Here is a 15,853-nt window from a genome sequence, read left to right on the forward strand (position 1 = left end):
CCAGTAAGGCAAAACCAGATCCAGTTTGTTCTAAACATGCACTAATTAATAGGCTTTTTATTAGCCCAGGTACAGAAAATAACAGTGTCTTTTGACAGGAGACTCCTGCCACTGACATCTCCATTTAGCCTCTGTTTTTTTTCTGATGTTACCTTAATTGGGATCAGTAAGGAGATACAGCCAAAGCAGAGCTTCAGGATGAGTGTCACAAAGCAGCTGACAGCTTGTTCATCCGTAACAACACACAGACACAACAATTAAATTGTTAAAATTAATACAGTTTTCCCTTTATATAGAAAATACCCATTTGAAGTTCCAAATTTATTGGGAGCACTTGATGGAGCTACGATCTCATCAATTTTGACTGTATAATGAATAAAATGCTTTGTAGAAATTATGTCACACTGCTCCCTGGACAGCCAGGGAGCTCAACAGGAGCAGCTCTCAGTATGTCCCTCCCACCTCTGCCCCACCTCTGCCCCTCAGCAAACTGGCTGACCCTCCTGCCATGAAAATGAGATTAATTTCTCCATTCAAAAAAGAAATTTATACCAAAAATCAATCTTAAATAAATCCAGTAAGATGAACCAAGGGCAGAATAACCACATGTTCATTTATGACCATGCAGCATGTAAAGCAACATGTAATTTGCTAAATGTCTTGAAGGATATGTTTTTCACTCAGTTTGAATTTATCCACACTCCTGAACCTATCTGGAGCATGAATAACCATGCTATGAAATAGCCCTCAAAATGTGCAGAATACAAGATTTTGCAATAGATCTGTTGCTCTACCTTGACCTATAGGTTAAGGTTTGGCCAGGTTACATTTAAGGTACAGAGACTAGCAGAGCAGTGAAGGTGTGTGGGGTGAAAGCAGATCTGACTGAAGAGTGGCACTTAAGGAACATGCTTCAGAAAAGACAAGCTCAGAGAAGCCTTAAAGTATGAGAAATACAGACCAAGGGTAACTGTAAGGATAAGAAGACACACTGACCTCAGCAAAATTGCCAACATGCATAAGGATGTGTGCTCAAAAAAGTATGTGTTGACCAGGGCAGAAGCTTTAAAAAGTCTGGTTTTGCTTAAGTACTGTATATTTTAAAGTGTTTCCCTTAGATTGCTTTCCAAACTCCACACTGAGCATCTTCTCTGTGAAACAGGTAAAGGTAAAAACTGCAAATGCAAAATTTTAATGAAAAGCAGTGTGATGCATATCTCTTCAAAGCAGGATACATCTGAATGGGATTCAAAACAATGGCTGTCCTAGAAATTTCAAGTTGTTTCAAACAGAAAATGAAACTGTAACTTGATATAACATTGTTTCAGAAGTTTATAGTGTGTGGTCAAAGGAAGGATGTGCAGCCAAAGCTATTCCCCGCAGCACTTAATGTTATGGGATGTAAAATTGCCTTTCTCTACAGAACTTGCTCTTCAGCATTTTGTTTTTTTCTCACCAGACAGTCCAAGGCAATTACTAAAACCAGTCCTGGCTAACTAGAGAAATACCCCTAAGCTCCCACCATTCCTTGTGTAGCTTAATTTCCAAGAAATATTGTGCCTCCAATAGCAATAGCATCAATGTCAATTGTAGCATCAAATTGTTTGTTTACCAGCAAAGATTATCTGTCCTGTTCCTCCTGCTGCTCCTCACTGTCTGACAACAGGACTCCTGTTTTGTTTGAGTTGAAAATATGATGCTGACTTTGTCTCTCATTCTCATTTCCTAATGAGATCTGCCCTTATGGGCAATTGTCCATGACTGAACCAACTCCTCCCAATCCTTTGACCTCCATTCTCCTAATTTATTTTATAGTGCACTTTGCCTAGTGCAGAGCACATAGCCAGCACATTCACTCCTCAGATTTTCACACAGTTTGCACAGGTCTCCTCCTGATTACTGAAGACATTGCCAATGTTTTCCAGTGGAAGGCCCCTCTGAAGGATGTGGGGACTACACCATAAGTGTTTAGAGTCCCCATCTTGAGGTTAGTACTCCAAAGATCAAAGAATCCAGGTGTGTATTTCCAGAAAATCTAAATAGCATTCACTCATCCCGACAACTCAGATTACACAGATTTCATAGGAAGGACCATGTTGCACCCAATAGGCGCACGTGGAATAGGAAATACTGACAGGATACACTGTTCAGAAGAAAATTTTCTATGCCCACCTCATTGTAAAATAATTCAGGACATATTCTGTATTGACTTTTACGCAATCCCACTGTTGTGAATTCATAAGAAATACAAGGACACCTGAGGCAAGAAATCGCTGCTGCCTGTATACAGGAATAAAGCAACCCTTTTTTGTAATATTCCATCCATACCTATACTAGATATGCTGCTTCTGTACTGGTATAAGGAACATGCTGATGTACAGCAAACTCCTAATTTTTTCAGGGCAGTTTAGAGCTGGTGAATGAGCACTGCTGAAACCAGATCAGGAAGCAGTCCTCCTGCAACGTGGCAGGTTGACAAATAATCTGGGAGATGCTCCACGGAAGATACACATCACCCACAATTCCTAGCAAAAAACAACCAGAGTCTCCTCTAAACATTTATCTCACTTCAGACTGGATTTTGGTTTAACAGGTATTTGTCAGCATTGTGGTATTATTTAAGAAGCTGCTTATTCTTACTACAGTATTGCACTAAATAGCTGCACCAGTCACTTGGGCAGCAAAGGTAGAGGCTGGAGGGGGAAGGGGCTCTAAAGCCAGAGCATTTGCTCCCAAAAGGACAGTGGTGGAGGCATTCCAGTGAGCTAATTCTGTGGTAGTGTCAGGAGCAGGTTTTATTTACACCCAGCCTAATGGTGTGCGACTCAGTCATGCATGTTACATGGAGCCTTCACCGTGCACAATAGCCTGCTGCCACTTCCTCTATTAAATCATTCCTATGTTCATGTGGCTGAAAGCTCAGTGCTGGCATGCAGTAGTCAAGCGTGTAAAAAATGATTACTCTGATCCCTTTCAACACAGATTTGCTGCATGAAATGGCCTGGCTTTGACCTGGGAAAATCAATGCTGTTGTTTTAATGAACAAAAAAAAAAAAAAAATTGGAGCTGAAGCCTGCACTTCCCCTCCCTTTCCTCCCCCCAGGGCTGTCCAGCCAGCAAGTCATATGCATAAAGTGGTCACCCAGATGCAAACAGCATTTTCCCATATAATTCTAAACATCCTTTGTCACAGTAAAGGTATAATGCAGGATATCAATTAGCTACTATCACTTGTAAGCAAGTTAAAGTAGAAATGCTGGAAATGCCCTACAGCTTTCTGATACAAAGGGCAATTTTCAGCTCCCCACACTGTGCCTTAGGCAGTCTAAACATGAACCAAATTCCTTTTCACTTGGATTCAACAAGAAAAGCTCAGACTCCCTTTGTTGGTGTTTTGTTTTATCATTATCATTTTGGCCATGTTTCAAAATGTGATGCTTTGCAATGTTGGTTGGAGACGGACTTTCATAATTTACAGTCTGTGGATTCAGCCTCTGGCTTTTTCTGCTGCTTTCATAGACAGGGCTAAGTGCTTCCAGAGCGTGGATATGTTCAAGTATAGAATTTTCAGGGCTTTCCAGGAACCTCTAAATCTCCGTCTTTAAAACCATCCCACCAGTGAAAGCTAGAGTACACTAGTAAGAGAGAAAAGGTCTCTAACTGTAGATAATTATTGTCACATCTTAACATTCAGTCTTTTTATTAAAGTGTTTAAAATCATGTAGCAATTTGCTCTACTTTGGTGTTGAAAGTTAGTACTGAGAAAGAGCCTCAAGGAGTCATCAAACTTTACTGTGAATGCCATCAAATGCTGCAGCAGGAATCTTTAATTGTCTATAGTCAGACAGGTTCCAACTCAGGGCACAGGTTTAAACTTCAGGAAGTCAGCATCTGAAAACCTTAATTTTTCCCAGTTGTGTTTCTACTTGGCCTGATTTTCAATGGCCTCTCTTAGGTTCTTCCCTTCTGGTGTTTACTGATACTTAACATTCAGGAAAAGGATGAACTGGCTCTGACTGACCCAACTTGAAAATGCTTTACAGGGAAGGACTTTATGCCCAAAGTCTCATGTCTTCAAACTCTCTCCTTCCTTCTCACATCTTCCTCTTGTGCCCAAGTCTGTGTCTTTGCTCCCATGAGTGGGTCTGTGCATGCCAACTGAAAGGCAGTGGTCCCACCGACACGTTATGATTGTTGCACACTTCCTGCTTCCCCAAGCCTGCTCAGGTCACAGATCACTGCCCTGAGTGTTGTTGGCACAAGCCCCGCCACCAATAAAGCTCCTGGCTCAGACTCAGCTCCAAAAAGTCTCAACTGGAGAAATCAAAGGAGACACACTCCTTAGCACATGTCCATCCCATCTCAGCAGAGTGCTGCAAGCAGTGACAGATTGCAGCCCACAGGTCTAACTCGATGTACATAGGATGGAGACTCTCTTAGGCACCCAACCCTATTCCCAAAGGGAACAGGAAAGAAAACAGCTTCAGAAAGATCTGTGTGTCTTCATGAAAATGCCTAATTATGATAATCATCTCAGAGACCCTCCTGTTCTGCTGTTCCCAGGGAAGGTTTCATTATAGACAGCACTGAAACACTGTAAGGGACCAGAACCTGTAAATAACATCTGTAGGAGAGGGCGGCAAAAGGTAGAAACAAGGCATTTATGAACATTACATGAGAATGCAAACAGGACCTGCCTTTACTGGGTAAACCTCATTAGAGCCTGGGCTCTCGCTTTCCTGTTAGCTCACAGTGGGCAAGACATGGAGCTAACACCAAAGCTGCATCTCTGAAACCATCCAGTCATGTTTGCATTGAGAGTTATCTTAAAGTAATACCCCCATACATCAAAACTAAACTCAGGAAAAGATGCTAAAAATCAAATCAGAAGAGCAAAAAGCAGGTAGATAACACTTTTGATCTAAAGACCCTGCTGTCACTTTTTTTGTTCCACCATTACCTACTTTTATGAGCTGGTAACCAGAGAACACAAAAATTACACAAGTTGCCCAAGGTGATACAGTGAACCAGCAGCACACCAGAGAATACAACATAGATCTTGCAAGTCCTAATCTGCCACCCCGCCTGCCTGCCTCCCTCTCATATCTGTTGCATCCCCAGGAGACAAATATGGCTTTTGCAAAATGGAGTTCAACCAGAATGCATTTCCTGATCACATACAGGAATATGTATTATAAAAGTACTCTTATTATTGCCTTTCCATGGAGTAGCACAGGGACATTGGAATTGGAATTCCCGAGGAATTAAAAAATAATACTGATAATGGTACAAACTATGCCCCCACACTTCAGTGCCCTGCTCAAGACAGCCCTGTCTACCCAAGAGACAGGAGACTGGAGCCACAAACAGAGATATGGCTGAGATGTCAGTTGTTTCTTACAGGGAAAAGGGTAATGGAGTGAGCAAAAAAATCAAAGAAAACATAGTTGTGCATATGATTGTGGGCAAAGAGGGAGGAAGGGTCTGCCATAAAAAGAAAATAAATGAAACTCTCCTCTCCACTGCTCAGCAATGGGAGGGGAAGATGTATGGCAAAGTCAGTTGTAGCTGAGGTTAGGAGTCATGGGTGTTTGTAATTTAACCCTGGATCTGGCTCTGCCTTGGTTGAGGGCACTGGGCAAGGCAGTAAAATTCTCCACCTTCTTTTCTACTCTGTAAAATGAGGTCTTGGACTGCAGGGTGGATTAAGGAGCAGCTGTACAAAGCTTTGAAATATACAACTGTAGATCAGGGCTAAATAGCTCTGTTTCTGCCATAAACACTCACTTTGGGCCAATATATGTTGACATGATGTTATAGAACCAATATTAGATGATACAAAGATGGGAATGTTGATTAAATGGATAGGTTAGCTTTAGGGGAAAAGGCTTATGTGCTTCATGATGTAAACACGATTTTTCAAAGGGCACCAGAATTCAAGAGGCAAATATATTTTTTCTATTTTCTTCTAATTTTGTACATACACAGCTTTGTACTGGGCTGTCTGTGAACTGTACAGGTACTCAGGCAGAGCATAAAATTTAACCTAAGGCTAACAGTGAAGGATATGAATTAGCTGTATCCTTCAAAAGCTGTCAATATAGGTCTGATGCTTCATGTATGACATTCAGGGCAGAAGCACCTACACATACAAATCATGCATTTAAGAGCACTGAAAGACAAGATCTTAATCTCAAGAAAAAATGATGTCTCTCCAATGTGTCAGAACTTCAAAAGTAATTGTGAGATCTGCTGGTGATTCTCTTAAAGACTCTTTAGAGCTCCTTTTACAGGGGCCTTGGGCTGATTCATGTTGATCGTGTCTGACAGCTAGCATTTCTGTTAATAATAATCATAAATAAAGTGGACAAGGTTGCCTGACCTGAAATGAGCATATCTATAGTGCCATATCCATTACAGCACAGTGGATCTGTGGCCGCAAATCAGGAAAGGTCCAGTGCTCTTGACATTTTGTATTAAAATAATATCTGTCTTTTAAGAGCTCAGAATCTTTGTATGCTATCTTTTTCATTAAAAATTTTTCCTTAAGAGAGAACATTCATGCGTATAAGAACGGAGATATTACAGAGGATGAAAGATTGCAAAACTTCACAATTTTTTATTATGCAATAAAAATACATTTGTGAACAGCTCTATTCTCCCTTATATCTCAACTCCTCCTTCATGTTCTCCTGCATTGAAGTAATAATCCTGGGTTTATGCCATCATAAATCGGTTGACAGGTGAAAAATTATACTATTATCAAACACATCAAAACAGAATTATGATTTCACTGCTGCAGGACCAAATGCAAACTGGATCTGGGCTAAAAGAAAGTGAAACTTGATTAATTTCTGGGCAGTGGTTTGCTACTAGATAGGGATGGTGATAATTTTTTTTTTTTAGTTTCTATGAAACCCCTTGTTGTACTTATGCACAAATACAGGTCATTCAAAACAATACAAGAATTACTTGCTGATATAGGCAATCACATGCAAAAGTAAAGTTCCACAGATGATACACTCAAAATCTCTCCACATCAGATGACGTTGAATTAAGAGAGAAGCTTTGTAAATTACTTCGAGGGAGGTTGATGTGCTAGGCTATGCCAAGTCCACTGGGGCAGGCAACTTCCAAGGACACAGGCTCTCCACTGAAAGCCCTCCACCCCCATTCAGGTCCAGATAACTGCAACATTGCTGACAAAGGAAAGAGGAACAAACCCACACCAGAAATTAGAATAAAGAGATGAAGCTCTTGGCCAACAAAAAAAAAAAGCTGTACTTGGTGAAAAAGACAGGTTAGATGTTACACAGCAGTAGAAAAGCAGCAAAGCTAGGACTCCTCATGGTTCCTTCTAAGGAAAGGTTCTTGCTTGCCCCTTCACTTGCTAACTTTGCATGTCTGTACTGCGTGACAAACCAGTGTCAATGTTCTGCCACGTAGGCTCAAGGCTGGAAAAGTCTCTTCTCACCTGGTGTGTCCTCCTGACTGCTACAAGAACAACCTGAAACCTGAGTCTCAAATAGTCCTCTCCTCCAAAACTCCCTTCTTTTGGCCACAAACACAATGTTCAGTCCTGCACAGGGGTTATCAAAGGCCAAAGTTGCGAGCCAAAATACAGCCCTGGTATAAAATACAACAAACACATCTGAAGCTCGTCTGTCATTACAACACAGAGGTAATGCTTTTCCCACTCATATCTCCAGCCTTGTCCAGCCTCCAATGTGCTATCAAAGCAGAGAGAAGTGAAATGAAACTAGTTTTATGAGCATCAGAGTAAACAAATCCTGATTTACTTTTGGGAGGAACTCTTGAGTCTAAAGAATTCAGAGGCTCTGCCTAAAGCTTTCCTCAGAGTATTTTTCTAAAATATCTCCCCTAGGGAAAGAGTGGGGGGGTGGGAGACATTGTTCTCTAGTGTCTAATCTGTTCCTTCATCTGCACAGCTGCCTGTTTTCACAGAACTTGATAAATTTTTGCATCTAAATGACCTGTGGAAAAAGTCTATGTTACATGGGCAGCTTCTCCACAAGGCACAATCCAGTTGTCAGCATGCACACACAAATTCCATCACTGTGGACAGCTTTGTTTTCCTTTTCCACAACACACAAATCATCCCTATTTTTCTTGCAAGTTTATATTTGAAAGGAGCTTTTAGAGGAAGAGCTCCTCAGAAAGAGGAAAATCAAATTATTACCACTTAAACTGAAGGGATAGGAAAGATATTTTTTCACAGGATGCAAAATTAACTTCAGAAAGATTATTTAATCACTTCATCTGGGTTTGCAGTATGTAGAGTGATCACTTTCAGATGCATACTCTGAACAGGTACAATCAGCCATGCATTTATGGATATTGTTTTAATAGCGGTATCTATAGCATTCACATCTGTGTTGAACGTGTTCTTCCTGCCACCACAGTCAAGAGCACAAAGAAAGAGAGAGTTATGCATTACTCAGTTTGTTCACTGCAAATGAGGTGAGTATTGTAGCAAGTGGAATGGCTGGTGACTTAGGAAAACTACGAGAAAAAAAAATTTTGGACAGCCAGAGCCACTGTAGGATTAGTCACTGATACTCCACATACCTGTGTACACCAGTTCCAATGTCAACGTGCATTTTTTTCAAAAGTAGGTTAGGCAGGACTTGCACTACAGGTTGGGAAAACAGCGTCCAGGAAAAAGGCGAGGTGACCAGCTCATGAATGCTCCCCATCCCTGTTCTGCAACTTTATGAAACTCATTCTGGTGGGAATATGTACAAGTTGCAACTGCACAGACTCTTGGTATTACACAGGAGGCTCTTGCCATCTAATAAAAAAGTCCTGATGTAGTGTGAAAGCTACCGAGGATTATATCTGAACAAAGGTGAAGTCTTTCTGATTTGTATCGTGATCACTGAAAAGGTTTCAGTTGCAAGTCCTTCAGTGCAGTAGTTCCTATATATTGTTCTTAATATAATCTGTTATTTTTTATCAATAAATTAGTGGGGAAACGAGTCTCAAGTCAAAACTTAAAAAGCAAGAATTTCAGACACAAGATAACATCTTTCAAGGCACATGGGTACAATTCGTTCCATCTTCTATGCAGGAAGAAAGAATTCAGCAGTTTCAGATGTAGGGCATCTTGCACCTTTGGGTATCCAGAGCACACAAGGAAAAAAACTGGGTTCACAACAGATACAGCTATTTGGCAAGACTCTGGTCTTGGGCTGGTAAAATGTGCATAATAAGAAGGAAGTCTGTGTCCAAAGTGCTTAAGAGTAACAATTACTTGGCCTAAGAGTAACAATTTCATGGCCTAACAAAGGCATCTTTCGGGAATCAATCACAAGTATATTTGTATAAATAAATACTTGAATGTGGCTGTCATTGGCATTACGAACCAATTTTTGCTCATCTGAAGTAAACCTAAGTGAAACAGGTGAGGGAGAGACTCCACTGCCAAGGCAATGAAACCACAAAGGATTTGTGCATGTTCCAAACTGAAGCAAGGCAGAGCCTACGAAACTTACCCTGTCCTCTCTTCTCAGCTAAGAATGGTATTTAACTAGCTTACCTTTAGAGCTAGCCTACCCACCACATTACTAGTTACCTGCTTTGATCTGCATCCCTCTTTCACACCACCACAAGCTTACCTGCATTTGATCGTTTCTTTGGATTTTTGAGACTTCGGCACCTGCCGCTCGCAGAGCTACTGTTCTCGCTCATGGAGTCTTGAGCTGATGAGGCACTCCCTGTCGCCTCGCTGTCCCTCATCATGCTCTCATAGCCACTGCTCCCCCCGCTGTGGTAGAAGAGGGCTGTTTTCCCCATGGCAGGGGGCAGCTCCCCACTCAGGACACTGCTGTTGTCGCTCCCATGGCCACTGCTGCAGCGGTGAGGTTTCCGAGGAGGGGTGATCTTGCTGTAAGGTGAAGGCAGCATGTGAACAGCTGGCTTCTCATCTCCGGGAAGGCCCCCACGCTCATCTGCCTCTGAGCTTCCCTGCAGCTGTAAGCCTCTGGCACTGGCACTCCCTTGGAGCAGCTCTGAAATCCGCCCATTGACAGCCCGAAGAGGCAATTTGGAAGCAAGGCTGGAGCCCCGGCTTCTGCTGAGGGACTGCATTGACCAGGACATGTTCTTCCCACTTGGGGGCAAACTGGAGCTCTGCCCTACGGACTGAGGCAGAGATTTGGTGGAGAAGCTGAGCGTTTTGGTGGCAGAGGCAGACAGGCTGCGGGCCTTGGGACTTGCCAGCAGGAGCTTGCTGACTGCAGAGATCTTTGACTGGCTGGCTTTTGGGGAAGCACCTGCTGACTGGGAGAGGCCCGAGTTGGTGGGTGAGGACATGGCACTGCGGCTGAGGCTCCTTCCAGCCCTGGGCATTGTGGTGTCTCTGCCAGGGCTCATCTTGGAGCTCACAGACGACAGGCTTTCTGCTCTTTCCAGTGACAAACACTCATAGTGGCTTCCTGTGGACCTCCCAAGGGAGTTGGTCCTGCTGGCAAGCTGCTCCAGTTTGGCACTGAAGAGCTTGCTGCTGCTGTTGTTGACACTGCTATCAATTCCAGGGCCCTTTTGTTTGGCATTCAGCTCCTCAGGGAAGCTGGCCAGGAAGGACACAGGCTGGCTGGAGGGACTGCTCGTGGTGCTGCTGGCTGCACTGTGCTGGGGGCTGGCTCTGTTCTTCTGATCCAAGCTTGACTTTCTCACTGGTGGCAGAGGAGGGGTCCCTTTGGGACGAGTGAGGATGCAGTGTTTGGGAGACACCATTTTCTTGTCAAGACTAGCCTTAGAAAACAGGAGGAGGGCAGGAGAACTGACTCCACTGCTGTCAGTGGCCGTAGGATGGAGATGACTGTCAGACTCCTCCACCTTGCTTGCCTTCGGGAGGCCTCGAGGGAGGCTAAAATTCTTCAAGCCATCACTGGAATGAACAGGACTTTGGGTTGCAGAGCTAGATGCTGCCACCTCACACCCATCCACAATCCTTTTTAGACTGTCAGATCCTGGCGAAATAGAAGCATCCCCACTGCTGGTGCTAAACCTGTCCACTGAGGACTGCTTTGTGCTGTGCTCGGGCTTGGCTGAAACCACAGCTGTGTCAGGCCTTGGCCCATCGCTGCTCTCAGAGCTGTCCTTTTTAACATCATCTTCTCTCTTCAGCCAAGGGTCTTCAAATTTGATATCCTTCTTAGCACTAGATTCTTTCCTGTCATGGGGATGAGTAACCTTTGGGTCTACAGTTACTGCCGGTACAGCATCATCAGTGTCTTGTGTTTTGAAGGGATTAACAGCAATACATGGGTACACAGTAATGTTTGTCTTCATTGGGATATAGCCTTCACAGCTGCTAAGGCTTGTGGTGTTTTTGATTGTGACAGTAGTTTTTCCTAGAGCTGATATTTTACAGCCTTTGATGGGTGGCACTTTGCCGAAAGCTTCCTCCCCCATTTCCGACAGTATAAGCATGTTGTCAGCCACTGACTTCTGTTTATCACTTACACAAATCATGCTGGCACTTTGTATGGTGCTTGCAAACTCGGAGACAGGGGGTTCTGCCATAGCTTCCCCATGCCCATAGCATGCCTGGGCTATGAAGCTATGGCACGACTGTTCACCATCACTCCCTGTGCTCATTTCACTCAACCATGAGCTGATGGATGAGCGCCTGCTGCCATCATCTTGGGATTTGTCATCTAGACTCAGCTTTGGAAGTGGAAGGAACTGTGTGATGCTGACTTCAGACACAGGAGCTGCACTGGAGTAACATTCAAGATCTTCAGATATGCTGCTGATAATACTGACTGGTCTAGACCCAGAGGCCAAAGCCTGCACTGAGCAGTCACTGTTAAAACTGATGATACTGGTTGGGCGCCCATTGTCAAGGACCCCACTAATGGTTAGCTCTTCTACAAGAGTGAACACCAGCTCGTCCTCTCCATTCAGCTCCAAAGGTTGCTGAACAGTCACCATGGTGGTGCTCAGAATCTCCTTCTTGGATTCTGGAGAAATGCTTTGCTGCTGATCTTCATTGAGAACAGTCTCTTCAGAATCTCCATTGCTGGAGGACACCGACTTCTTCATAATCTGAGGGCTCATGCCTACAGGTGGGGTCCGAATTTCTGGTTGTAATAAAGATTCACTAGATGTCATCCCAGCATCCTTACTCAGGGGAGCTGGTGGGGGAGTGGAGCTGGGCAGGACTCCTTTCTGAGTATAGACCTTGCACCTCTGGGAAGGAGAAGTTGGTGGCTTATACTCAGATGTCTTTGAGAGGCTTGCAATGCCAAGCCGGGGTGAACCCATTGGCCGAGGCTTGCCTTCCACAAATCCACAGGTGTTGAGCCCTTCTCTGCTACTCTGCAAGCTGGTGCTGTGTGCTAACTGACAAGAGCTAAGCTCTTTACTAGAGCTGCCTGTTACACTCCTGGGAGAAGAAGGAGTTGAAAGATTAGTAAGAGCTCCAGAAGGAACAGGGGAGTGATTTCTCTTAGTTTTGCTGGGTGTTGCATTTATATTTTCCTTGGCTTCTCTATCAGGATGCTGACATTCTGGCATCGTATCTTCCTTATCTGACTCTGGTAAGTGGCTAAGTTCTGCCAGCTGGCTTGAGACAGAGCACTTAGACATCTGGTCTGAGCTAAATTGAGCAGGCATCTCTTCAAAGGGAAATTTGTCAGTCTCTTCACTGCCATCTATGCAATCCAGCCTCTCCTGGAGCTCTGCAAAAGTGTTGCACTTCAGGCAGTCTCTTTCAGATGTGCTGGGTCCTGATTCACTAATTTCCTCCAACCTGCCCTCGTTTTTGGTCTTTTGCAGAGCAGGAACTATGGGAACAAAGTCAGGGGGACCCTCATTATCTGTCAGTTCCTTATCAGAAAGGGCAGTGCCATTGGGACCAACATAAATCACCGTATCACATGACTGCTCACTGCTGGATGAATAATCAGGATCACTTGATAAATGCAAAATAGGAAAGTCTGGGTCAACAGTGTTTCTAGAATGGAAAGGTCTCAGCTGGGTTGGCCTCCGCATCCTGCCCTCCTCACAAGAGCTTTCTCCTCCAGAAGAACTTGATGTGTACTGCAATATGAGAGAAAGAGAGCCTATGATATTTCAGCATTGCAAGCTGCTCCTTGCACAAACTGCATACACAAAAAGGTCACAGTCACATCTAAACTGGGATCTCTAAACTAAGGCACAGAGCTTTGAAGCTGCTTATCCACAGTCCTACAGCAAACACGCAGCTATTGTTCAATGGAGAACCCAACACTTCAACTCTGAGTCCCACTCAAAATCATGAGACTTCCAAAAAAAATGCTAAAAAAATTAATTAGGACCCCTCCCTTAGTTGAGTCTGTCCAAAGAAATCAGATATTTGGTAAAGCCTTTGCTGATTCTGTGTGTGTGTGCGTGTGTGTGTGTGAAGGGGATCAAGAAAACTCATTACATATGACCCTCTTTGGTCCTACTTATAGTGTGTGGGATTGGATAACATGCACTCAGAGGTCTCTGGAGACACAGCGCTGTGACAATGTGTGGACCGAATTTCTTCACTTGCCTCTCTTCAGTCAATTGACAAAAAAATCTTTTGTCAATCTCTAGGCAGTCAGTTTAAGTGAAACACATAACATTCACTCGTTCTGCTCAATTCACACCATAAGCTTCATAGAAGGAACCAGGACTCTAAAACATGAAAACAGGTACAGCCCATTCTCACTTGTTTCTTGGAAAATCTACCACCCTTATTTAGAAGTAGTAGGAATAAAAAAGGCACCAATGCTGGCAATGGACACACTGTTTTGCATTTATTTTGCTACTGCTCTCTCTGAGAAGCATAGAGAATCTAATTCTTAATTAATCTCAATTTCCTTTAACTCTGCAGCAGTTTTGTTCCTTATTATTTCATTAGCACTAAGAGCATAATGGAAAATAAATGCTCTCTGACAGTTATATCATTAAATGAGGGCAGCTTACAAACCTCCTACAGTAGATATGACTGCACTCACTCCTCTGTCTTTGAAGCTGATGCATTTACCCGCCCTAGTCTCTGACATGTGCTCTGTGACACTTGCCTAGGACAGGGTATATACAACCCATACACTTTGGAATTGATTACTGATTTTTCACATTTTGCTCTACCCTATTAAGGAACCTTCAGGATCCTTTTTCCTCCCTCCTCCACCATCACAAGGGAGTTATACATTGTCTTACCTTAGTTTTCTTTTTCTTCATCCTTAGGACCCGTGATGCAATCTGGATGGTAGACAGTGTCTCAGCATAGTTCCCTGCAGTAGCTGAAATGTGAGCTATCATTGTGGTGCGGCAGTTCATATTCCCCAAGGACTCTCGAAGCAACATGGTGAGCTTGCTGTCTCTGTAAAATAAAATGAATTAAGGCTACATTAGCGAGCAAGGTTTCATTTCGGCCACCATGATGCAACTTGGGTCTTGGCAAGATATTTTCTCCTCTTTTTAATGGAATCTTAATTAGTTGCCTTCCTCAGGTTTAGGCTATGCTGCTTTTGCAGCTGAGCATGCTGAAAGACGCTGGACTACAAGTCAAATTCTTGTCCCAGTTCCTGCCTTCTGTCTTTTTCTGGTCTCAGTCCTACCTGCACTGTTACCACTGCCAAAACAGAGATGCAGACCAGCACTGGAGACTGTTAAGAAGCTAAAGCAGCACACATCAAACCGCTGCCCTTTGGAAATGCAGAGTGTGCAGGCAAACCCTGGCCCAGCTCTGGAGGACAAAGAGGGTAGTGGATTAGATTAGAGAACATAAATTTTTTCTTGCCTTCCAGGGCACTGGATAACTCAAGGTTAATAGTAGTTAAATCACTGAAGTCAATTTTGGATGCTGCTGGTGAAATACAAAACAATCAAGTCTTCAGACTTCACACAATTGTTCTTTCATATTAGATCTTTTCTTCCACTGAGGCAGAAATCAAATTTTCTCTTCTTGCCACTTACTCTATTGTTCAGCATCGGATAGCTTTTGAAATGCTGATGCCTTATTGTGGGGCTGTCTGTGACTGGACTGAGAATATGAATTTTAACAGCATGATGATGCATATAAAATAATTCTGTGGTGGTCATCTAATCCTGTAGTCAGAAATGCAAAATATACAATTTTTAAAGAGACATTTATCTACATGATGTACAGGTCAACTGGATGGTTACTTGGGAAATGGTATCCTCTTGAAGACAGCCTCTCCTATGCTAAAAGTTGTGGGTGATAGTTACATACAGCTGAAAACAAAGACAGCGACAGTTTGATATTTATCTATTGGTAAAGAAATTGCTTTCACTGTTGCAATGATAGCAACACCTTCAGTGGCTGCGGATCAGATTTTTGGGGCTCACTGTTCAATATCTGCTAATCACCTGTGGTGCATGTGTGCCCTTGGTCATTCACTTGACATTTCCAACTCACAGGAACTCTTCATAAAGCTGCAACTGCTGGGAACTGAACCTATGCCTACCCGATTGGGACTGATGGACAAATACCAAAACTCTAGGACCTCTCTTTTTGATTAATAAACAGCAGCATTTGGGTTGCATATTTTGATGCATCTAGCAATAACTCTGGAGAGCTCATAAATCGTGCATCTCCTGAGATTTCTAGTACTTACAATTTCAGCTTGGCTAGCAATACTGGAAGTAAAACATTTTTTCGTTTTGGGATTTCTGCTTCCATCTGCTCCAGACACAGTGAAGGCATCAGGTGTCTTTGAGAAGCAAACAAATATCCATACAGACTACACTGAGACAGCCTCACTCATTTCACTTGTGACCTAAGGCTGCTTTAAATCCACAGATCCAGAGTTAATAAGCTGCTGTATCTCAGGTTAGTGTCCCTCCT

The 15,853-nt window shown here is 43.2% G+C and overlaps 1 protein-coding gene across 1 annotated transcript in view; it reads right to left on the bottom strand.

Moving 5' to 3' along the window:
• KIF26B (kinesin family member 26B) overlaps window positions 1-15,853 on the bottom strand; it is a 290,490-nt gene that overhangs the window by 12,763 nt on the left and 261,874 nt on the right. Inside the window, exons 11-12 of the mRNA XM_064648644.1 lie at window positions 14,203-14,365; window positions 9,639-13,071 (exon numbers count right to left, since the gene is read on the bottom strand). Of these exons, the coding sequence (XP_064504714.1) occupies window positions 9,639-13,071; window positions 14,203-14,365 (3,596 nt within the window). The remainder of the gene's footprint in view (window positions 1-9,638; window positions 13,072-14,202; window positions 14,366-15,853) is intronic.

The sequence above is a fragment of the Pseudopipra pipra genome, chromosome 3 (assembly GCF_036250125.1).
Source record: "Pseudopipra pipra isolate bDixPip1 chromosome 3, bDixPip1.hap1, whole genome shotgun sequence".
NCBI lineage: Eukaryota > Metazoa > Chordata > Aves > Passeriformes > Pipridae > Pseudopipra > Pseudopipra pipra.